Here is a 25,414-nt window from a genome sequence, read left to right as displayed (position 1 = left end):
CAGCGGGTTTCGTCTCAATATCTGTGTGGTCCTTAACCATATGTCTGATGCCATATAACTGTAAATAAAATGTGTTCAGTGCGTCGTTAAATAAAACATTTCCTTCCGGCCTTCAGGATATAGCTCAGTGGGAAAATGTAGCACATTTCCTCTCCAAGACTATATTGTGCGGGACGTAGCCCAGTGGTAAAGCGTTCACTTGATGCGCGGTCGGTCTAGGATCGATCCCTGTCGGTGACCCCATTGCGCTATTTCTCGTTCCAACCAGTGCACCACGACTGATATATCAACGGCTGTGGTATCTACTACCCTGTCTGTGGGATGGTGCATATAAAAGATCCCTTGCTGCTAATCGAAAAGAGTAGCTCGTGAAGTGGCGACAGTGGGTTTCCTCTCTCAATATCTGTATGGCCCTTAATCATATATCTGATGCCATATAACCATAAATAAAATGTGATGAGTGCGTCGTTAAATAAAACATTTACTTCCTTCCTCTAAGACTATTTTTCAAAATTACCAATTGTTTAACATCCAATAGTCTATGATTAATAAATCATTGTGCTCTAGTGGTGTCATTAAACAAACAAAAAACTTTTAACTTGTCTAGTTTTTTAAACTGGTAAAAAGGTGCCAGCAAGTCGTGCTAGAAAAGCGTCTTGCATGCTTCCCAAGATGGTATTGCGCCCTTTTCATTGGTTAATTTATCTCGTCGTTATGTGTAACTTTGTGTTCCAGGAGGCCATACAGACACTGGTTTGAAGACGAAGCTAGCAGACAGTGAAAACGAGTGAGAATATCTGAGCGCCCAGTTCGACAGTCAGCTACATTTCATTTCAGTTCATTATCATGCTTATATCCAATTAAGGTTCAAGAACGCTGTCATGGGGACACACCTCGGCTATCTGGGCTGTCTGTCCAGGACAGTGAATTAGTTGTTAGTGGTTAGTGAAAGAGAAGAGGGTGTAGTGGTCTTACACCTACCCATTGAGTCGTTAAAACTCGCTCTGGGTGGGAGCTGTGAACTCGGTAAATACCAGCCTTATGTCCGATGGCTTAACCACGACACCACCGAGGCTGGTTTAGTTGGCTACAAAACAATCTTTAATTTTAATTTTAATTTCCAGGAGGCCATACAGACACTGGTTGGCTCTGTGCAGAGTTTGAAGACGAAACTATTCAACAGTGAAAACAAGCAGGAGTATCTGAGCGCCCAGTTTGATCTTTAATTTTCATTACGTGTAACTTTGTGTTTTAGGAGGCCATACAGACACTGGTTGCCTCTGTACAGAGTTTGAAGACGAAGCTAGCAGACAGTGAAAATGAGCGAGAGTATCTTAGCGCCCAGTTTGACAGTCAGTTGTTGATGTGTGATGACCTGCATGGTGTGAACGAGGACTATGCGGAGAAGTTGGACTCGTTACAGGCGCAGATAGAAACACTACGACAGGAGAAACAAGAGGAGAGCTTCAAGCATGACTTCAAGGTGACCTCATTTAGCTCGCCTTCCAATTGGAGAGGGCTGGACGTAGCCCAGTGGTAAAGCGTTAGTTTGATGTACGGTCGGTCTAGGATCGATCCCCGTCGGCTGGCACATTGGGCTATTTCTCGTTCTAGTCAATGCATTATGACTGACATATCAAAGGACATGGTATGTGCTATCCTGTCTGGGATGGTGCATATCAAAAATCCCTTGCTACTAATGGAAAAATGTAACAGGTTTCCTCTCTAAGACTGAGAATTACCAAATGTTTGACATCCAGTAGCTGATGATTAATAAATCAATTTGCTCTAGTTGTGTCATTAAACAAAACAAACTTCTTTTTTTTAAATTTTAGTTGACCTAACTTCCTGATAAAATTTCGAAAAAACTACTTTTTATCTCATTTAAGAGAATTTATCAATATCCTGTTTTTAAAAAACACCTTTTGAGTAATTTAAATTTAAAATGCATGTCTGAATCTTTAGATAATATTGGTTTTGAGAAGAATTTAGGGCCGTAGCCACCATATAAAACAAGTAAATGAAAAGTTTAAAATTTCCACCTGGCACACGTCTTAATTTACTAATACTTTTACTTTATTTAGTTAATATGCTTTAATTTTCAGTGTCTCCCTTAAAGATGGCATAGTATGTTTGTGGTACAAAATGTTAAAATTCATCTTCTGCTTTGTTACAGTAAAATTAAATTTCCATTGTCCAGTCATTGCAACGCAAGTTTGTTTATTTCTAGATGAACGTAAAAATAATGTTGTTAGGGAACGTTTTATCCGATGACATCACTTTATATTGGTACTTTATTTTATTGAGAAGGCCAAGTGATAAAGCGCTCGCTTGATGTGTGGTCGGTTTTGGATCTATCCCCATCAGTGGATGGGTCTATCCATATCTATTTTGCTATTCGTATTAATTTCCCTATGATACACGTCCATATCCAATTTGATCTTAACATTGTATATAGAGGTAACAACCACTATTAGTTAAAATAGGCTTTGATGATGTCAATATTTTATATTTTGACTGTTTTTCAGTGTTTCTGCCAGAAAGATATTTTTGGGTATGGTGCTATGGAATTGAATGCAACCCCAGAAAGAAAATGTGTTAAGTTTATTGTTAGGGTTAAGAAAATCATACAGTAATGATAAGAGTAATTAATTTTGTCACACGGTTAACTTAAAAAAATAAAATCTGCAAAAATATTTGGGTATGGCACCATACCCGTTTTACCCTCTGGCAGAAACTCTGGTTATATGTAAACAAGCACTTAAAATTATAGAAATTGTGTAAATATTTTTTTAGAACATTTCTTGGTGTTTGTTGTTAACATGTTGAAAAGGTTTGCTATTGTTTTCAGCTGAGTAACCAAGCCGAAAGCTTGGATTCTTTGATGGATTCTTTCACCAAGATGGAAGCTGAATTGCAAGATGCATATAAACAAATTGAACTGCTACAGGTACTTGTGTTGGATATTAACATGCAATTAAATTAAAACATATTTAAAATGGATTTGTTGGTAACACAGATCAAAGACATTTAGGGGATATTCAATATACAGACAGATCCATAGGCGTACGGGCTACCATTTTTGTAAGCTTTTTCCATGAATTAAACAAAAGGACCAAAATCTGCATAACAAAATTTTTCATATTAGCATTTATTCATGTTAGGGTAGAATTATTGAAATACATGGTAAAAAGATCTCAGGTTAGCACATTTTGACAGAATATCTGTATAATTTTTGCCAAAATTTGAGATTTTGCTACAGCAGTTTCCTTCCTTTCTCGTACACTTATGGACAGATCTAGGAAGTGTTAAAATCAAGTAGTTTGTGCAGTGTAATAAAAGGCTCTGATAGTCAGAAACATTTCACAATGGCAGCAAACCCACTTCAGTATCTTTAAAGGAACTGCCCAGAGTTTGTTGCTGACTAACGGAGACTTTTTGAACAACTATAGATTATATATTAAATATATTTTTCTCCCATCTCTAGCTATGCAAGACAGACCCAATCCATGATATCAGCCCATAAATAGATCTTGCATATGCTATGACATCATTGTGTTTAACAAACTGGCCTTGGTGGCGTCGTGGTTAGGCCATTGGTCTACAGGCTGGTAGGTACTGGGTTTGGATCCCAGTCGAGGCATGGGATTTTTAATCCAGATACCGACTCCAAACCCTGAGTGAGTGCTCCGCAAGGCTCATTGGGTAGGTGTAAACCACTTGCACCGACCAGTGATCCATAACTGGTTCAACAAAGGCCATGGTTTGTGCTGTCCTGCCTGTGGGAAGCACAAATAAAAGATCCCTTGCTGCCTGTCGTAAAAGAGTAGCCTATGTGGCAAAAGCGGGTTTCCTCTATAAAAAAAAAACCCAGTGTCAGAATGACCATATGTTTGACGTCCAACATCCGATGATAAGATAAAAAAATCAATGTGCTCTAGTGGCGTCGTTAAATAAAACACACTTTACTTTTACTTTTTTGTGTTTAACATGGGGAGTAATACATTGTTGGTAATATATTATGTCGTATTAATGCGAGTTGGTATCTGAGGTCATCAAACAACAGTTTTAGATTGATATTTCGTTATTATTACCTGCATTATAAAAGATATTTTATTTTAACTTTTATTTTACACTTGAAACAGATGAGGCAGATATGATAGTGGAGTTTATTTATGATAAAATAGTAAACTAAAGAAGTTACTTTTTCAGCCATCTTTATCTGTTTGTGTAAAATAATAGTTTAATTACCGAATGACAAAGTACACCCTGTGGTTTAAATTTCAACCCTGGGACTCTGCAAGTCTCGCCCAGAGTAGAAATTTCCACCACCTCTGGTGTACTTTTTCTATCCCACAAATATGATACTTATTTTCCACATAACAAATCAAAGCCTGTATATTAAATATGTTTCTGATCATTCTAGTGTTTGTGCTAGGCCAAACTGCATTTTATTTCCTTATACTGTAAATCATGAAATGTTATCAATCTTAAAATTTCGCGAAATCCATTAGCAACATAAAACTTTGTCATATCAAACAAGCTTAAGATGTGCGATCAGCAGAAATAGTATTTTTGACGCTACTTACAAACAGTAGGATGTTCAAAACAAGGAATATAGAAACTGATATTCTGAAAAAGAATCTGTATCTATAGTATATAATTTTAGAGGTTACAAAATTTTATTATTAGTTACAAACATCTTGCAATGGCAGCAAAATCAGGGCAGTCCCTTTAATGATAAATGGCAGGGGTCAAATTTTACGCATTCCGCTATTCCCAAAGAGTAAATTTCGAAACGGAATAGTAAAACAATTATTCCAATATTCTATCATGAAAGTGAAAATAAAGCACGGAATACCGAAAATCGCCTGCGACTATTCCGCTTACGCTTTTTCTTCAGCTACATTTTTCTGCAGAACAAATCCTCGCACTACTAAAACCTTTCTCATGCACTTACCGGTACAAAATAAATGTCTTTTTGATCGAGACTAATGTTTGGAGTGAGTTCGTTTGTAATTCCAGCTAGTACGGAGTAATGCATAGACTGGTATATAAACAATTGTTCATTATGCAATGTTGTACAGGGCGACGAAGCACAGTTAGGAAAACTAGTAGTACATTAATAATTGAAGGGATAATACATATTTAGACGGAATAGTGTTTTTTGAAATTCACTATTCCTTTGGAATAGTAGTACAAACAATTTCAACCCCTGTAAATGGACATTAGATTGTTTTCTTTTTCTGACACAATTTAATAAATGATCAACATATTCCAACATACTTGAAGGGATTCACATTAAGGAATGAGATTGATTTTGATACACTGCAATAAGTATGTAAACATGCAAGTTCTTTATTTGTCTTTCCAGGCTACTCAAAATGAACTGAAGATAAAATCAAAAGATGAGGTGAGGACTTTCATTGTGTTTAGCGATCAGTCTGCAATCGATCCATCGGTGGGCCCATTGGGCCATTTCTCATTTCAGCCAATGTTCAACAACTGGTTTAACAAAGGCCATGGTATGTACTATCCTGTCTGTGGGGTGGTGCATGTAAAAGATCCCTTGCTGCTAATAAAAAAGAGTAGCCCATGAAGTGGTGACAGCGGGTTTCCTCTCTCAAAATGTGTGTGGTCCTTAACCATATGTCCGATGCCATATAACCATAAATAAAATGTGTTGAGTGTGTGATACAAAAAAATAAGAAAAAAAATTGTTTTGTTTAACGACACCACTAAAGCACATTGATTTGTTATTCATTGGCTATTGTATATCAAACTTGGTAATTTTGACATTTTAGTCTTGGAGAGGAAACCCGCTACCTTTTTCCATTAGTAGCAAGGGATCTTTTATATGCACCATCCCACAGACAGGATAGCACATACCACGGCCTTTGATATACTAGTTGTAGTACCATGGCTGGAAGAGAAATAGCCCAATGGGCCCACCGACGGTGATCGATCCCAGACCGACTGCGCATCAAGCGAACACTTTACCACTGGGGTACGTCCTGTCCCCATAACTGATAAAGTGCTCACAGTATCTTTTATGTAGCTTAAAGCCTGAGTTCATAAAATAAATTTACGTTGGTGAAACAAAATACAACTGAGGCTCTTTGAAAAATATCTTCTTTTTTTGGTGAAGCAAGTTTTTATATATACAGTCAAACCTGTCCAGCGGTCACCTGCCTTAAGCGGCTGTCACCTGCCTTAAGCGGCCACTTTTTTTCCTCCCAAACCATTTATAATGTAAACGCACCTGTAATAAGCGGTCTCCTGTCTAACGCAGCCAGCGGCCATCTAAATCCGATCTCAAATCGCAAAAAATACCTGTATTGAGCGGCCACAGTAAATGTTTACTGTTATATAAAAGGGATATTTTAACAACAGCGATAAGGTGCAGCAAATAACCAATCTTCACACCTTCAGGAAAACTGGTACCCATTCAGGCCAGACATCTCATCTGCGTATCAATTAAGAAAGTATGCATCTAATTGCCTCTGGGCAGATTAGGCTTGACAGGTAGATTCACTTACTATGACAAATACACCGCATGAAGTAGGAATTAAATGTAAAAAGATAAACCTGTTTAGAACGGTTTCTGAAAGCCCTATCTGCTACTGATCAGCTCTGTGTGCTAAAATAACTAATTAAATCGGGTTACAGGAGTTGAAGGTGATTAAATTCAGTTTGTTGTGAAGGTTTTTCAGATGAATTTGGGCGGGATGTAGCCCAGTAGTACAGCATTCGCTCGATGTGCGTTCGGTGTGGGATTGATCCCCATCGGTGGGCCCAATGGGCTATTTCTCGTTCCAGCCAGTGCACCACGACTGGTATATCAAAGGCCGTGGTATTGTACTACCCTGTATGGGATGGTGCATATAAAAGATCCCTTGCTGCTAATCGAAAAGAGTAGCCCGTGAAATGGTGACAGTGGGTTTCCTCTCTCAATGTCTGTGTGGTTCTTAACTATATGTTTGACGCAAATATAACCGTAAATAAAATGTGTTGAGTGCGTCGTTAAATAAAACATTTCCCTCCTTCCTTTTCAGATGAATCAGCTTGAGTTTCGCCATTCCCAGGCTCTTCAAGAATTTCAAAATCGCTTGGAGCCCGATGAATCTGTGAAAGAAGAACTTTCATCATATCCTTTCATATCGGTTCTATGCAGCAGGTTCAACGTTGTGAGAATTGCCGAGTAAAAAGAAAGGTTTTGTTAACGACACAGTAGCAGTTATGTTTAATTTTCAGTTCCTTTCACTCGTCTGTCTACTGAATTAAATGCACAAACTGAATGCCAAAAAAAAGCCCTGCTACAATGCTTTTTGTCTTGATATTTTAATTTTTATTTGACATGTACTTCCTAATTAGACCGACCTCGGTGGCATCGTGGCAGGCCATCGGTCTACAGGCTGGTAGGTACTGGGTTCGGATCCCAGTCTAGGCATGAATTTTTAAATACCGCAATCCCTGAGTGAGTCTTCCGCAAGGCTCAATGGGTAGGTGTAAACCACTTGTACTGACCAGTGAATAACTGGTTCAAACAAAGGCCATGTTTGTAAAGCAAATTTTGCTCTAATCGGACAGAGTAGGTAGTGGCTTTTTGTGTGGTCTTTAACCATATTCTGACGCCATATTTAATGTGTTGAGAAATAAAACATTACTTCCTTTTTAATTAATGTAAAGCAAGGCTTCTAGAATTTAGAATCTACTAGCCATGGGATCAGTGATTTAAAACATTTACTAGCCACAATTAAAAATTCACTAGCTCTAGTTTAAGTAAATACTATTTTGCTAATAGAATGTCACCTAAAGAAGGAGATAGAGCTGAAAACCCATAGATTTGCGGGAGGGGGAAGGATATTCATATGTACAAAATACACTTTTGACAACATTTGACATTTGTAGCATTTGACAACTTTTTAGTTTTTCACTAGCCATCGGACATGGCTATAGTAGTTATTTACTAGCCCAACAGTGAATAGCACTAGCCATGGGAGTGGGGCTGGCGTAATCTAGAAGCCTTGTCTAGCATGGCATTGGCAATAGTAGTTATTTACTAGCCCAACATTGAATATCACTGGCCATGGGAGTGGGGCTGGCGTAATCTAGAAGCCCTGTCTAGCATGGCAATAGTAGTTATTTACTAGCCCAACATTGAATATCACTAGCCATGGGAGTGGGGCTGGCGTAATCTAGAAGCCCTGTCTAGCATGGCAATAGTAGTTATTTACTAGCCCAACATTGAATATCACTAGCCATGGGAGTGGGGCTGGCGTAATCTAGAAGCCCTGTCTAGCATGGCAGTAGTAGTTATTTACTAGCCCAACATTGAATATCACTAGCCATGGGAGTGGGGCTGGCGTAATCTAGAAGCCCTGTCTAGCATGGCAGTAGTAGTTATTTACTAGCCCAACATTGAATATCACTGGCCATGGGAGTGGGGCTGGCGTAATCTAGAAGCCCTGTCTAGCATGGCAGTAGTAGTTATTTACTAGCCCAACATTGAATATCACTAGCCATGGGAGTGGGGCTGGCGTAATCTAGAAGCCCTGTCTAGCATGGCAGTAGTAGTTATTTACTAGTCCAACATTGAATATCACTGGCCATGGGAGTGGGGCTGGCGTAATCTAGAAGCCCTGTCTAGCATGGCAGTAGTAGTTATTTACTAGCCCAACATTGAATATCACTAGCCATGGGAGTGGGGCTGGCGTAATCTAGAAGCCCTGTCTAGCATGGCAGTAGTAGTTATTTACTAGTCCAACATTGAATATCACTGGCCATGGGAGTGGGGCTGGCGTAATCTAGAAGCCCTGTCTAGCATGGCAGTAGTAGTTATTTACTAGACCAACATTGAATATCACTAGCCATGGGAGTGGGGCTGGCGTAATCTAGAAGCTCTGGTAAAGCTAGAATTCACATATCGTTTAGTAAAAGATTATTTTTGTATTCATGCTAGCTACACTGATCGACCAGAAATATCATCTTTCATTACATTTGTGTAGTGTCTCCAAGATTTGAAATTTTGACCTAAAATAATATGAGAAGCAGTGTCCTGAAATTCTCCATTGTCACTTCGATGCCAGCAATGAAGTAATTTCAGTTTCTTCTCCATAGCATTTGACCGGCCTTGGTGGCGTCGTGGTTAGGCCATCGGTCTACAGGCTGGTAGGTACTGAGTTTGGATCCCAGTCGAGGCATGGGATTTTTAATCCAAATACCGACTCCAAACCCTGAGTGAGTGCTCCACAAGGCTTAATGGGTAGGTGTAAATCACTTGCACCGACCAGTGATCCATAACTGGTTCAACAAAGGCCATGGTTTGTGCTATCCTGCCTGTGGGAAGCGCAAATAAAAGATCCCTTGCTGCTAATCGGAAAGAGTAGCCCATGTAGTGGCGACAGCGGGTTTTCTCTCAAAATCTGTGTGATCCTTAACCATATGTCTGACGCCATATAACCGTAAATAAAATGTGTTGAGTGCGTCGTTAAATAAAACATTTCTTTCTTTCCATAGCATTTGTGTGTGTGTGTGTGTGTGTGAGAGAGGGAGAGAGGGAGAGAGAGAGAGAGACCACCACCCTGACATTATCAGAAATAAATTTGAGAGAACATATTAGAGAGAGAGAGATGGCTCACATTTTAAATGGGTTTTTCTTGTAAAAATGGTACTGTAACTTGCAAAAATGAAATTGGAAACTTTGCTTAACTTTCTCCACTTTGCGCGAGGAACATGGCAAACTGAGACATTTGTTGGAAGAGCTGGAGTCTTCAAACAGTAAAAAAAATGCAGAAATTGAGTCATTCAAGGTAAGTCACTGAGATGTGCTATTTTTACTATCTGGGAAAATAATAGCACGTCTCTACTTTGGTGTTTTCTTTCTTGTTTGTTTGACATCCAATAGTCGATGATTAACCTTTAGACTACTGGATTAATTTTTTACAAAAAATTATGTTGAGTGGATACAAATTTATAATTTTTACTCGCATATATTCACATAAATGTTTTATAAATACATAAAATAAAGTTCATATGTGAATCGGTAAGTATTATTTCCGTGGGTTTTTCTAATTTTTATGATATTTTAGTTAATGTTGATTAAAAATAAACTACGATTCATATCCAAGGGCTGAGTTTTACAACATTCATTCACTCAGGACATAATTTGTAAATCCTCGTAGCTTGTTAATTATTCTCGAAGTAACCCACTTTCATCTCTGTATATTCATGCTTTATTTGTTTAGTTTCACTTCAGTACACCTTTTCCATTCACAGCTTCAGAATTCTCAAATGGAGTCACACACTGCTTCTACTGACAATATGTATGAACGGAAGTAAGTTTATACTCGTGTTCAGTAGTTTATTTTTACCAGTCCACAGTGTCCTACAAGATGTAACACATATATACAGAACTTCACATACCCTCTTCCGCAAAATAAATGAGTGCAATAAATAGGAAGCGAAAACAACATATGTGAAGTTCTGTATTTATTACATACCTTCTTTTATGTTTTACAAAAACGGTTTTTAATTTAACAACATGTTGTTAAATCTATGATCAAAACTCCTTGCATGGATTCATTTAACGTAAAGAATCATACTCTAAGGCAGCCTTGTGTAAAGTTTCAAATATGACATGACGTCATTTGTAAATCATATATGACGTAAGTAAATAAAAGGCAGTAACTGCAGTAAAAAGAAAAAGGGAATTTCCTATTTAAAAGTTCCGGTCCAGATTACACATATGTCCGATACAGGATAAATTTATTACATGGTTTCAAAAGGCCTTTATCACTATAGTAAGATTGAATAGGCATGTAATAAAATATATTATTTTATTGGTGTAACATGGAATATTGCGTTAATGCCCACTTTAAAGTAAATACTGGCTATTAAAGCCATTGAAAATAGCCATTGCCATATTCAGTATTAAGCTATTGGTTGTTACGTTTATGTATTAAATTGTTATATATGACTGTATAACATTATCATACCACAAATTAGATATACAGTCAAACTTCGATAACTTGATCTTGAAGGGGATGAGGAAATAGTTCGAGTTTCAGGGAGTTTGAGATTTCGAAATTAATATATAAAAGTTCAAATTTGAAACTGCATTGCAGTTGGTTGATTTCGCATAATATTTTAAGAAGCGTCTGCTTTGCTGCCTACTTTTGAACTCTGAAAACTATGCACCGGCTTTGGTGGTGTCGTGGTTAGGCCATTGGTCTACAGGCTGGTAGGTACTGGGTTCGGATCCCAGTTGAGGCATGGGATTTTTAATCCAGATACTGACTCCAAACCCTGAGTGAATGCTCCGCAAGGCTCAATGGGTAGGTGTAAACCACTTGCACCGACCAGTGATCCATAACTAGTTCAACAAAGGCCATGGTTTGTGCTATCCTTCCTGTGGGAAGCGCAAATAAAAGATCCCTTGCTGCTAATTGGAAAGAGTAGCCCATGTAGTGGCGACAGCGGGTTTCCTCTCAAAATCTGTGTGGTCCTTAACCATATGTCTGACTCCATATAACCGTAAATAAAATGTGTTGAGTGCGTCGTTAAATAAAACATTTCTTTCTGAAAACTGCATCCCCAGTTGATATTAATATATCAGTCACCTCACCCCACGCCACCCCATCTCATCTCATCCTACACCACCTCAGCTGTTGGCATCTTCGACACCTGTAGTACATTCGTTTTGCATATATTGTAAAAGTAAGTTAATAAAACAAAAAAGATAACCCAGATTAATTTGAAATATATGCTTGGGCATATAGGCTACGTGTATTTATTGACAGAAAAAAGAAGAAGGCGGCATTTACATACATATATAAATAACAGAAAGTAACATTGATGTATTTTACAGATGTCAAAACATGGCGGAACTAACAAATAAACCACTGAATGCCGAATAACACTATAAGTGCATTTGTTTTACTCAACATTATTTACGCTTCGCACCTCTTCTTTCTTTCTCCAATCTGGCCACCCACCCTCCATTTCTGGACCCTACGCAAGATTGCTTGGATGACAAGAAAGCAGAACTTTTTTAAACCGATCTGGTAAACCCCATGTTACCAGGTCATTCCCCAGATTTCTCAATCTGTGATGTATCAATTTTTAACATAACTAAATGACTGGTAATTGATAAACATTAACTGATATATAAATAGAAAAGCTAAAGTTTGACACGATTCACGCCTTTGAGAGCAAAAACAAACGGCGCTAACAGTTATTACAAATGCTCTTTAAAGTTAACCAGACTGTGTCTGTAATTAAGTATTAGGTAGCAAGGGTCTCCACCACGGACGAACACCGACTACCAAACAGAGGATCATTTCGTTCCACTTAATCGGCAATCTATTCTGTAATTATCACCGTAATCCTTGACAGCCACGACCACCCAAGACAGGCACGCTTCCCTTGATTGACATGATTGACAATACATTTGTTTTTAACATACTACCGGCAACGACAGTTTGATCAATCCACACGTGTTGAGTTTTAGAAGTGCATACTCCATTAAATCTTTATGGTGGGACCAAAGAATTAGGTTGAGAGATCGAGTTTATCGAGTTTTCGAAGTTTGATTTTTCAAAGGTCAATATTACTCGTTTGTATATCAACTCGGCCGGGACTGTCTCCTCAGATCGAGAGATCGAAGTTTGACTGTATGTACTTGTGTATAAATTATATCACTTTGATGTAAGGCCCAACCTTGACATGCTCAGAATGGACTGGGAAAAATAAATATTTTTTAAAAAGCAAAAAAAAGCTATTGGTTGTTGTTGGGTGTGGGGTTTTCATGGGGATGGGGATTATAGTAGCAGCTTTAAAATAGCATTATGGTTCATTTTCTCAATCACAATTCCATGTTGATTATTATTATTTTTTTAATGTTGTAGAATTTCAGAATTGTTGAATGATGTTGCAGCAAGTGCTGCTGAAAATGAAAAGTTGCGTTCAGAAAAGGATGACACCTTCAAGAAGCAGGAAGAAAAAATAGCTGATCTCGAACAAAGGTTGGATTCCTGGTGTTTTTCTAAAGATGGTTATATACTAGTCACAACAATTTAAGGGCCAGTATGAAATTTTACCTTACTTTTTAAAAAGAAAGTATTTTTAAGATCAGGGGTGGTGAAAAGTAAGTCACAGGGATGTGCATTTCAGATTTCATGTACAGGAGTCTTACTCACAGCTTGTTTGGTTGCCGGTAGAAAGTGTATGGCAAATGCATAAAAAATCCAAGATTGTTTGACTTTTAAAAAAAAAAAAATTATTGACTAAGCAAGACACCTGCCTGATAAACTACATGGTGCATGTGAAACTCCTTTTTTTTATGTTAACACCTTTTATGTCTTGAGTACTGCTGGGAGGGTATAAATTTCTTTGCAATCTGTCTTTGGATAACCATGCCATTAAAACATAAACTGACCATTCTGGACTGGTTGAACCCTTCCATGTATGAATGATAGCATATCCATGAGACAAGTTGCGAGATGCCTGCAAGTGAGCCATTCCGTCATCCATTAACTGGAAGAACATTTCCATACCACTGGCACAGCGAGTGAGCTACCCCTATCAGATGCAGTGTCCACGTGGCCCGTAACGTCTTGTGACTAGTATACATATGTATACAGAAACTAAATGTATGGAGGAATGACTTGCTAACTGTTGAAATATTTACCTTTTACATAAATAATAAAGTGAGGCAATTCTCAGGTTAGTTTTGTCTCGTCTTCATGCAGTAAAAAGACGAGATCTAGATATTACTTTTCTGACAGCTGACAGCATTGGCATCAAATTTTGCACTAAAGTTTTGTGTTAAGATCTGTTTGTGACAAACTGTAAGTCCTAGATCAATGAAGCGTGGTTTATAGTTGCACCTATGGATGTCCATCACAGTGCATCGAAAACGTTTATGGTAGGCAAGGCATTTAATTCGGCAGAATTGTTATTTGATGTGTATCTTACACCATTGGCATAACTGATGTTAACATTAACATCTGATGTCTTACAGGGACGGGACATAGCCCAGTGGTAAAGCGTTCGCTTGATGCACCGTCGGTTTGGGATCGATCCCCGTCGGTGGGCCTATTGGGCTATTTCTTGTTCCAGCCATTCCACCAAAGGCTGTGGTATGTGCTATCCTGTCTGAATATAAAAGATCCCTTGATGCATCAGAAAAAAAGTAGCGGGTTTCCTCTGATGACTACACATAGTTTCAGAATTACTAAATGTTTGACATCCAATAGTCAAAGATTAATAAATCAATGTGCTCTAGTGGTGTTGTTAAACAAAACAAACTTTAACTCATGCCATACAGTGCTAATATCAGTACTTGGTCTTTTTTCCTTTTTATACTACAACCTCAGTTCATAACCTGGGGGCGGGATGTAGCCCAGTGGTAAAGGGTTTGCTTGATGCATGGTCAGTCTAGGATCGATCCCCGTCGGTGGACCCTTTGGGCAGCCAGTGCTCCACAACTGGTGTAACATAGGCCATGGTATGTACTATCCTGTCTGTGGGATGGTGCATATAAAAGTTCCCTTGCTGTTAATTGAAACGAGTAGCCCATGAAGTGGCAACAGTGGGTTTCCTCTCAATATACCCATTGGGCTATTTCTCATTCCAGCCAGTGCTCCACAACTGGTGTAACAAAGACCGTGGTATGTGCTATCCTGTGTGGGATGGTGCATATAAAAGACCCCTTACTGTTAATTGAAAAGAGTAGCCCATGAAGTGGTGACAGCGGGTGTCCTCTCTCAATATATGTGTGGTCCTTAACCATATGTCCGACGCCATATAACCGTAAATAAAATGTGTTGAGTGCATCGTTAAATAAAACATTTCCTTCTTCGTCCTCCTCCATGTGCACCTTATTCTTTAATAATGAACTGGTCAGAAGGAGAAAGATCACCTGACCAGAAATTGGATACTCTGGAAACAACTATAAAAGTTTGTTTAACGACACCACTAGAGCAACATTGATTTATTAACATTTGGTAATTTTGACATATAGTCTTAAAGAAGAAACCCGCTACATTTTTCCATTAGTAGCAAGAAATCTTTTATGTGCACTTTCCCACAGACAGGATAGTACATACCATGGCCTTTGATATACCAGTCGTGGTGTGCTGGCTGGAACAATAAATACCGATGACTGGGATCAATCCCAAACTGACTGCGCATCAAGCGAGTGCTTTAGCACTGGACTTTATTCCTCCCCCCCCCCCCCCCCCCCCCCCCCCCCCCCCCCCCCCCACCACCCTTTAGAAGATTACAGCCAATAATTTGTTGTTGAGACATTCATGCCTGTCCATTGTGAAAGGGGAATATGCCCAGACGTCGAGAGGTATGGATAAAAAGAGAAAACACACAAAACTTTTTTCTTCAATATGTATGTTTGTCTTTTCCACTTCAGTTTTACAAATATTGTATGGGTCAGAAGGGGTTCATTTCTCAAAGGATAATATTTTCTGGATGTTCTCGTACTAAAAAGGCAATAAGGGCTGAATTTACGAAGCTTGTTTTCCTTAAAGGGATAGTAAACTCGAACATGAGCCGTATGTTTTGGAAAGACGCATACCCGGACCACCAAAATATACTGACACTTTAAGAAATGAAAAACACGTAATTTTAGAGTTAATTAAAACACATCATTATTCCTGCTAACTTGGGGCAACAATTTTGTTTCGTTTTCGTGTCATTCGGAAACAAAGTGACATCAGCTCCTACCAACTCCTACCAACTCCTGTATGTACAGTATAAACAAATGCTCTAATTTACGACAAGGCGCTTTGCTTTCATCAACCTGACTTGTAAAACAACATAAATGACTTGATGGTATAATAAACTATTAACTAAATATATTTCAATTTGTATCAACAGAACGAAATGGAGTTATAGTATTTTCCACCTCTTAAAAAATCCAAAGAAAAAATGCATATTATTAGGCCTATTGGTAGGGTACGTTGGAACAAAAACGACCACTCACGATACCCAAGTGATAATTTTCTTTGAGACTACATGTATATAATTGCTCAGTTTTGTGATTTTTAGATGGGAAAGTAATAAAGCAGGACGACTAATAATGTCTGTTACGATTTGAAGAGTTGCAGGTTATCCCACAATACCCTGTGATCTTAATAAAACCGGCACATATTTTTTTGTGTCTAGACAGCGGATTAATTACTGTGACTGGATACCTTTGAAGTTTCAAATATACACATGCCAATCAGGAATCACAGGTACAGGTCATGGAAAGTAAAAACCCAATTAACAAAGAAAACACTCCGATTATCATTTAAGTACGTGGGTTAATGTATGGACAAAACATAAGACAGTTATTTCAACACTTTGACAATAGTGGTTTATTTTGTATTGAAAAATAATACATACTTATTGCTGGCTTACTGGGATGGATATTATTACAGAACATTGCGATGTATCCTCAAAAATCAGTTATGTTTGTTTCTTCAGTTATAAGACTAATTCCTGACGTGACATGTTAAGCATTATGTAACCACCGACACGCCAGAGGAGGGTATTCATTGGGATGGTACAAAATGGCTGAGCCCATTATATATAATAGCCGTCACATTTAACTGTTTTATTAATTAAATACAAGATTATACTTGTTGATATTAAGCAATAATGTGCATTATATATTGTTGAATAAGCATACCAGTCCAAAAGGCTTGTGTGATCATTCCTTTAAATGCCAGTGTTTAAGTATTGAAAAATGATGTAGTTACAAGAGTGTAAGTCGAAAATATGCTGTGTAACTTTGGCCCTAATTGTTTTATTTATTTATTTTGAATCTTGAAACCATTGAAGTAAAACATTAACTTATTAGTGTTCTAATTTTGAATGAACAAATGGGGGAAATGTGTAATGTCATTTCAGTAAATAATTTATTTTAGCCAAATATTTGTTGACAATATTTTTAACATGTATTTTGTGGTCAATATTTCAGGCTTGCCACTCAAGATGTTATAGTAAATCGTTGTGAAGAAGATGTCGAGAGGTAACTTCAGAATGTCTTACCATATTATTTGTATTATTATATAATATGTATCCTATAACATTAATGTAACGTAGTGATACCAGGGCTCCCAACTCTGACATTACCGTATTTCTTTTCTTGGGACAATAAACAATTAAAAAAACCCACTTTAAAATGTCTTCTTGGAGGGGTGGGGTGGGGAGGTGTTATTATGAGATTATCATTTTTGGGTTGTATAATTTTGTTCCATTACTGGTTGCACAAATGGTTGTATTTGACTAGACATTTTAACACTAAATCTATAGTCTGTCCCACTCTCCTACAAAAATGTTTTTGTGTAAATTATTTCAGTTTGTTTTGACATAAAAAGAAAAGTAAAAGTGTTTTGGCAGTTCATAAATAATAACTTGTAGTAAATTCTATAGTATGAAAAAAGGCGATCCTTGTGGGATGAACTATAGTCTTATTTCATAAATCAGTGGCTATTAGGGGTAACTGTAATACATGATCTTTAGTTTGGAATAAGAAATTGTGCTTTTGCAGGGCAGCACATATAATGTTTCTACACTTGTGTTAAAAACTTGATATTTAATAAGGTACATGTATTTATGTACATGTATTCCTATTGTATTGCAGAATACTGTTTGTATTTGTAATATATTTTATAGAATAACAGATCTAAGTGGGTTTCAGCTGATTTATAATTATGTAATACTAATAATACTACATTATAAAATGTAACAGTGATGGTCTCACTAACTTAGATTATATTGTACACTTGTGATTTAGAGTATGACAAAAATAAATGAATGCACAACAGAGTAGTGCAAATAATTCCTGTTGCAATGAGCTGTGTACAGGGTTCTTTAACATCGTGGAAATCCTTGAATGTCCTTGAATTTTATTGTTTTAAAATCCAGGCCTGGAATGTCATGGAAAAAGCATTAAATTGTAGTGTCCTTGGGCCTGGAAATGTAAGCCAGAAATTTGGTGGTTTATTTTATTTATTTTTTGCAGTTTTACTTTTGTTGTTCTCATAACCTGTCTAAAATTCAGACAACAATTTGTTATGAAAACATTCATTGATTGAACATTTCTTGTCCAGGAATTTTTTTGAAAAGTCCTGGAAATGTCCTCGAATTTTATGGGTTTTTTTTCAAGTGTAAGAACTCTGTTTGTAATGAGGAGCGGGATGTAGCCCAGTGGTAAAGCACTCGCTCCATGCACGGTCAGTCTGGGATCGATCCCCATCGGTGGGCCCATTGGGCTATTTCTCGTTCCATCCAGTGCACCACGACGGGTATATCAAAGGCTGTGATATGTACTACCCTGTCTGTGGGATGGTGCATATAAAAGATCCCTTGCTGATAATCGAAAAGAGTAGTCCATGAAGTGGTGACAGCAGGTTTCCTCTCTCAATATCTGTGTGGTCCTTAACCATATGTCTGACCCCATATAACCGTAAATACAATGTGTTGAGTGCATCGTTAAATAAAACATTTCTTTCTTTCTGTTTGTAATGTGATTTGATTTCTTACAGGTTGAAGGCTATTGCCCATCAGGATGGTGACACTGTTACAGCACTCCAGTTTGAAATTGAAAATCTCAAAGAAACCAATGCCAAGCTGTCTAAGGTTTTTAAGTTTTTTGAAATTTTATCATTCCATTAAAGAAAAAAATCCACTAATTTTCTCAGGGTTTCAGATCTCACTAATTTGGGCAGAACATATTTTTTTTGTTTATTCTGAGAATAGCAAGATCTTCAGAAAGCACATTAATCTAATGTTAATTGAGGATATGAAATGGAAGTGATTTCAAGGGTTGCAGATATTCAGAAATGCATTTTCAGTTATTTCAAGCTAATTTAGGCTTAATATTTTTGTACTTAAAATTGTTTAGTAGTTGGTATGTTTATAGTTATTTTGGGCACACCCTTTAACGTTGTGACTTTGATGTAATGTAAAGCCCTGAAGTTGTGGATCTGTACTTGGAATAAAATATTTAAGCAGTTCATCATTTTTTTTCTCTTTTCTTTCTTTCTCAATTCTTTCTTTACTTTCTTGTTTGCCCTGTCTTCTCTCTCTCTCTGTCTTTTCTCTCTCGTTTTCTTCTCTCTCTCTTTTTCTTCTCTTTGTCTTCTCTCTATATCTTTTGCTTTGGTGGTTGCTTTGACTCACACTCTTCCTCCCTCCCTCCCTCCCTCCTTCCCTCCCTCCCTCCCTCCCTCCCTCTCTCTCTCTCTCTCTCTCTCTCTCTCTCTCTCTCTCTCTCTCTCTCTCTCTCTATTTGTTTTTTCTTTCTGCAATAAATTTGGACAAACAAATATTAAAATATTGTTTTGGAATTAGTTCGAGGTGTTTTCTTCTGGGCTGTTTAAAACCTGTGTCTTGTCTCGAGAATCTACGAACAGTTTCACTGGTTATTACTACACATTCATTAATATTAAGGGTGAATTAAACACACTGGTTTGGGGTTTATTCAGCTGAAGTCAGAGCAGATGCTTAAAGTTTGTTTTGTTTAACTGGAGCACATTGATTAATTATTTTGTCATCGGTTATTGTATGTGAAACATTTGGTAATTACATGTCATCAGAGGAAACCCGCTACATTTTTCCTATGCAACAATGAATTTTTTTATATGCACTTTCCCACAAAGCAGAGCCAATACAAAAAAAATGTCTACATTTGTACTTTTATTTAAGTGTCTACTCAGGTTTCTACTCAGGTTTCCAACTTGCCATAAAATCTTAATGCCAGTTATTTTGTAAAATATTTGTTTTATTTTCTTAGGAGAATGCTGAACTAGTGGGTCACCATAATTATAAACAGAAAATTCAGTACCACGTCCAATTGAAGGAACAGAATACAGCATTGCTACATGTGAGTTAATATTGTCATATAAAGCACAGAATAATATGTCCTATTTATTTCTTGATAAACCATTACACACATTTTCTTACATACAGGCTCTAATCTAGAATTGAATAAATAGGAGAAGTGACTTCTGTCTTCCCAGAAGAAAGGGAAGAATTTGGAAAAATTCTGAATTATACTACTACTTCTGGTAATAAAATTTAAACAAAACTATCGTATGTTTCATGAAATAGTTGATAATGTGACCTTAGCACTAAGATTGCTTCAAACATGAATATTTTAAGCAAAAATACTCTGCAAGTTTTGATCAATGGTACCATACAATGTTTCATAAAACTAATAAATACTTACAACTAGTTAATATTATACTGAACAATAAAAGAAATACAAATATTTTAATTAATATATCTATATTTTTATATATATATATATAGAGAATACTATACGAGTTTTCGCTAGATATCATTTTTACGAAACGAGTGAACTTCCCAAACGTATCTGACCGAACGAAAGTGAGGTCAGATACGTTTGGGAAGTTCACGAGTTTCGTAAAAATTATATCTAGCGAAAACGAGTGTGGTATTTTATTTATTACCCTCCTTTAAATCACACAAATTATGAAAATAAATCAATCAATTTTGCATTTCAAAACCGGATGTTGATTTGCATAACTAGTCGGTGCACGACTACGTACCGCCGCATTGAGAAATAGTTTGTTGTACTTCCGCTACTTCTCAGTGACGTTTTCAGGGGAGTGATATAGACGTACTTCCCCATAAATTTCCATCGGGTTTCTTTTTTTAATTTAAAGAAAGCTGTAAGGTACATGCATAAATATTTGTTTATTTTCATATTGGGTGAAAAATGGGTAAAACTAATGCATAATTCCATATTTTAACAAAACGCCCCCAAGAAACAAATGTTCCCGTTACGCCACTGATTATGCTAATAATGATGAATTCACAAATCACAACTGACAATAACAATTTGTTGACCAAAAATCCAACCAATAAGAGAATAACAAGTGTTTTTGCAGTTAAAAACATGTAGCTTGCAAAAGCAGCTGAGTTCACGGGAAAACTAAAGTTATAACTTTAAGGTCGACGACAGTCACTTTTCGCGCCCTTGTTTTGGCTTTTTACACAATAAATATAGCATATTTTACCGTAATTTCACTTGAAATCCATATTTCGTAAAAGGTACAATTTTTTAATCATAGAATTTTCTTCAAACACATTCAGGTGCTTCAGTAATGTTCGAAAAAAAAAAAAAAAAATCAATAGGAATTTTGCATTGGATTTTTTTCCAGCATTCTTAAAACGGAAACGTCATGTACCCAGTTTGTGGTTATTGTAAGGAGGTGCAAAGTGACGTCATTGGAATTCTGACGTCATTCAAATTCAAAATTAGCTATATTATTACAATGCATCGCCACATTAAAATAAAAACTAACCTTGACCTCTGTTAAATTTCTACAACAAGCAAACAACGCTGTTTACAGGTCGGTATATTTTACTTTTTCATAATTCTACAAAAAATATTAAGTTTAAGTTTAAAAAAATAAAAAAACTACTTTTTGTCAAATATATTATATGAAAAAATTAACGTTGGTTGTTTCATTTATTGTGTACGAAGCCAAAACAAGGGTCCAAAAAGTGACTGTCGTAGACCTTAATAATGATGAATTCACAAATCACAACTGACAATAACAATTTGTAGACCAAAAATCCACATAATAAATAAAATAAATGTTTTAATTATTGTTCTGTTAAGTATTTTATTTTTATTTTTTATTTAAAAATATTTCTCGCGCGGTCCAGTTTACATCAACTTTTAATGAATGACATTGCTGAATTGGTGAATGACATTTGTAGTAAAAGTTGTGGATGTTACTGACCTTGACATTAATTATGAATGAAAAAAATAGTCCGCTAATACAGTTGCTGTCCAACCAATCGAAATTGACTCTGTTCCCTGTTGACAAATCAAAATACAGTTTGTAATACGCACCTGGTAGTGCATACAAAATTTGTACGACACCACTATATCTTCACCAGGAGGGTAATAAATATATATATATATATATATATAGATATAGATATATACTGAGTCAAATTAAAAACTTCACAATCTAAAATTTGAATAAGTCAATGGGTGTTGAAAGCAGGTATTTTTCAGGAATAAATATTGTAATGGCAATGTCTACATTCCATCTGAAGCACATCACAGTCCACGTGACCCGATCCATAGCACGTGCGCAGCACCATTGAGGCAAGCGTGGTTTTGCACGTGCCACTAGTCATTTGACTACAATAGCACACGTATTTTCATCTTTACTTGCTCACAGTAGTCGAACAACGAAAAAACCCATTAAAACGATATGTGTTACAACCTGTTTCGATGTCACGCCTCACAAATGTGCAGCTTGAATGTGCCATCGGCATGTTGCACGCGGGAACATCAGTAGCCGACATTGCAAGGGCATTGGGTTGCAGTCGACGGGCAATTTAAGATCTGCGGACACGATTACAACAAACGGGCACCATAGCTGATAGCCCCCCGACTGGGTAGACCACGTGTGATGTCATAGGCAGATGACCGTCGTATTGTGTTATGTCACCTCCGCAACCGTTTTATGACAGCTACAGCAATGCAGTAATGAACTACAGCAATGCAGTAATGAACTTTTCAGACATCGGGTGTCTGCGCAAACGATCCGAAATCTGCTGTGAACGGCTCACCTCCACGCACGGCACCCATATGTTGGACCCATTTTCATCAACGTCAGCGTCAACTGTGGGCACAACGCCACTTGCGATAGACTCAGAGGGAATAGAATAAAGTCGTGTTTAGCGATGAATCAAGATTCACACTGCGATTTGCTGATGGCAGGCAAAGGGTTTGGAGACGATGTGGTGAACGTCATGCTCAGTGTTGTGTCAGTGAAGTTGACAGATTTGGAGGCGGAAGTGTAATGGTTTGGGGTGCTTTCTGTGGAAATGGATGTTCTCGATTTCTTGTCATTCGTGGCAACCTCAACACTGCTGCATACTGCGACCAGGTGCTGGCCCAAGAACTTATGCCCTTCATGGCAGCTCATGGTCCAAACCTGATCTTTTAGCATGACAACGCCAAACCCCACACTGCCATCTTGACAAGGGTTTACCTGAAGAACGCGGGTATCAATGTCATGGATTGGTCTTCAAGGTCGCCAGACCTGAATCCCATTGAGCACATCTGGGATGTGCTGGGAAGACGCCTGTGCACTCTCAGGAAACCTCCACTGACTTTGCAGGAACCTAGTGCCTCATTAGTGGAACAATGGTGCCATATCCCTATGCAGTCTTTACACGCATCAGGCAGTCAATGAGGTAGCGTTGCCTTGCAGTTGTGGGTACACATGGAGGGCATACGCGCTACTGAACCTGTGATTTCATCAGATGACCCTGCTTGTGAATTGCCATTTTGATTTTTTGTGGTTTTGACGAATGCTGTGGGCACATCAAACAGATTTTTGACTCAACATTTATTTCCTATTTCTTTGGACGTCATACAATAAAAAAAAAAAACCCTTATTTAACACGTTCTTGTCATATTTGCTAATTAGCCAAAATGAAATGGTTGTGAAATTTTTAATTTGACTCAGTATACATATATCCCCCTTTGATAAAATGAATATGGTAAAATGGTAAATAGACTGTCAAAATGGGCAGAAAATATTCACAGGACATTGATAATGTTAATAGACAAACAAGCAGGTGGGATTAAAACTGAATAATATTGTTGTTCAGTATATTACAGGTATGTCCACTAATTAATAATAACTACTATAGAATTCAGCTAGTATTTCCGTCTCAATATTTTTCAGGAAAATGCCAGACTGAAAGGAGAACTGGCAGTCAAGTTACCGAAGACACCAACATCTCTTTTGAAAGAACATCATTTTAACAACATCGTTTCAAAGAAAAACCATCTAAAAACACCCAACAAACTTGACTTGTAACATTGGAAATGAAATGTCACACTGATTTTTCCTTTACAAGGAAAGCAAGGAATGTTGATTTTGTTTTCTTTTTTATACTGTAACCTGATCTTTGATCTAGTGTACTTTTCCTCATGTCAGTGGGCTGTCCAAACATCCCAATAGCTGATTATTTTGATCCATGTTCGATGAAAAGCTTACTGTAACCTTCTTTCAAGACTGCAAAATTCCATATACATGCTGTTCAGTGATCCTACGTTTCGGTCTACATTTTATTTTATGTTACTTTTACTTCAAAATATCTAGTTTTCCCCACTTTTTTGTTTTACGTTGCCTGCAAATTTCTGTAAAAGTGTGCATATTGCTTAGGTTATTTACGAAGTCTGGGTTTTTGTTCGTAAATGCAGGTGTTTAAGCATTGTAAATGTATGTAGTTACACTCTTATAAGACAGAAACAAGCTATTCAAATTCGTCTCTTAGTGTCTGAAAAATAAGTAAGAATTTTCAAATTCAGTATAATTTTTGCTCTATAATACATTATGAAAAACGTGTTATTTTAGTCCTACTGTTTCTGTATTTTAAATCCTACTTTTGGCTTACTTTTTCATAAGGGTGTGCTGGACAGCCTGCATATATTTTTCTCTGATGTCACTGGCTTTCCCTAATAACTAAAATAATTAGAAAACATATTTTATTATTTAGCTGCAGGAGGGTGGGATGTAGCCCAGTGGTAAAGCACTCGCTTGATGCACGGTCGGTTTGGGATCAATCCCCGTTGGGCTATTTCTTGTTCCAGCCAGTGCACCACGACTGGTATATCAAAGGCCGTGGTATGTGCTATCCTGTCTGTGGGATGGTGCATATAAAAGATCCCTTGCTACTAATGAGAAAATGTAGTGGGTTTCCTCTCTAAGACTATGTTAAAATGACCAACTATTTGACATCCAGTAGCCGATGATTAATAAATCAATATGCTCTAGTGGTGTTATTAAACAAAACAAACTTTTTTTTATCTAGCTGAAATAACGTCCAGGGTAAATGAAATCCCAAAAAGTACCACTGGGATGTCTGGACTGTGTAAAACTTCATATTGTCCTCGTAGATTTTGGGGGTTGTCCGGCTTGGGTAAATTATCCACTAATTTAGAATACCTAGCAGGAGGAGAATTAAAAAAAAAAATTCTGCTGTTATGGGTCTAGTCGCTGAAATTTTTTATGTTTGGAACCATATGACCGAACCCCTTTAAAGCTGGACCCTCTGTAAACTGGAATTCTCTCTACGCCAGATACCCCTAAAATCCACACTTGTTACTTGGATTCATGGGTGTCCAGTTTAGATTGTTTTTTCCTCCATTTTAAAAAAACTAAACATCCTGATACTTTCATTTGTAATAATGAAATTTGATTGAAAGAAACTGCTGGCCTATTCACATGACATAGGCCTAATAACATCTGTCATCATGAACTCTGCTTAATATTTAAGCCATAGATGTATATCTATAGTCTTCCTATCATGCTACAAAAAAAAAAGTTGGTAAATAATTTCA

The 25,414-nt window shown here is 37.2% G+C and overlaps 2 protein-coding genes across 2 annotated transcripts in view; both read left to right on the top strand.

Moving 5' to 3' along the window:
* Positions 1 to 7,205, top strand: part of LOC121388419 (kinesin-like protein KIF15) — a 67,588-nt gene extending 60,383 nt beyond the window's left edge. Inside the window, exons 27-30 of the mRNA XM_041519731.1 lie at positions 1,256 to 1,483; positions 2,852 to 2,950; positions 5,375 to 5,413; positions 7,056 to 7,205. Of these exons, the coding sequence (XP_041375665.1) occupies positions 1,256 to 1,483; positions 2,852 to 2,950; positions 5,375 to 5,413; positions 7,056 to 7,205 (516 nt within the window). The remainder of the gene's footprint in view (positions 1 to 1,255; positions 1,484 to 2,851; positions 2,951 to 5,374; positions 5,414 to 7,055) is intronic.
* A 2,521-nt stretch (positions 7,206 to 9,726) lies between these two features.
* Positions 9,727 to 24,589, top strand: LOC121378068 (hyaluronan mediated motility receptor-like). Its single transcript, XM_041506170.1, has 7 exons — positions 9,727 to 9,812; positions 10,279 to 10,337; positions 12,909 to 13,025; positions 16,982 to 17,032; positions 18,552 to 18,645; positions 19,802 to 19,891; positions 23,754 to 24,589. Exons 2-7 carry the CDS (start codon positions 10,294 to 10,296, stop codon positions 23,886 to 23,888), a joined length of 531 nt encoding a protein of 176 aa, XP_041362104.1. The 5' UTR covers positions 9,727 to 9,812; positions 10,279 to 10,293; the 3' UTR covers positions 23,889 to 24,589.
* The last annotated feature ends 825 nt before the right edge of the window (positions 24,590 to 25,414 follow it).

The sequence above is a fragment of the Gigantopelta aegis genome, chromosome 2 (genome assembly GCF_016097555.1).
Source record: "Gigantopelta aegis isolate Gae_Host chromosome 2, Gae_host_genome, whole genome shotgun sequence".
Lineage (NCBI taxonomy): Eukaryota > Metazoa > Mollusca > Gastropoda > Neomphalida > Peltospiridae > Gigantopelta > Gigantopelta aegis.
Note: the sequence above shows the minus strand (reverse complement) of the source record. Positions and strands in the feature narration are given on the sequence as shown.

What these genes read in the sequence shown, in the direction of transcription:
- LOC121378068 (XM_041506170.1), top strand. Translation starts at nt 10,294, where the DNA reads ATGGAGTCACACACTGCTTCTACTGACAATATGTATGAACGGAA. An exon ending in TGTGAAGAAGATGTCGAGAG is followed by an intron (nt 17,033 to 18,551) that starts GTAACTTCAGAA and finishes GATTTCTTACAG; the next exon opens with GTTGAAGGCTATTGCCCATC. An exon ending in AGAATACAGCATTGCTACAT is followed by an intron (nt 19,892 to 23,753) that starts GTGAGTTAATAT and finishes AATATTTTTCAG; the next exon opens with GAAAATGCCAGACTGAAAGG.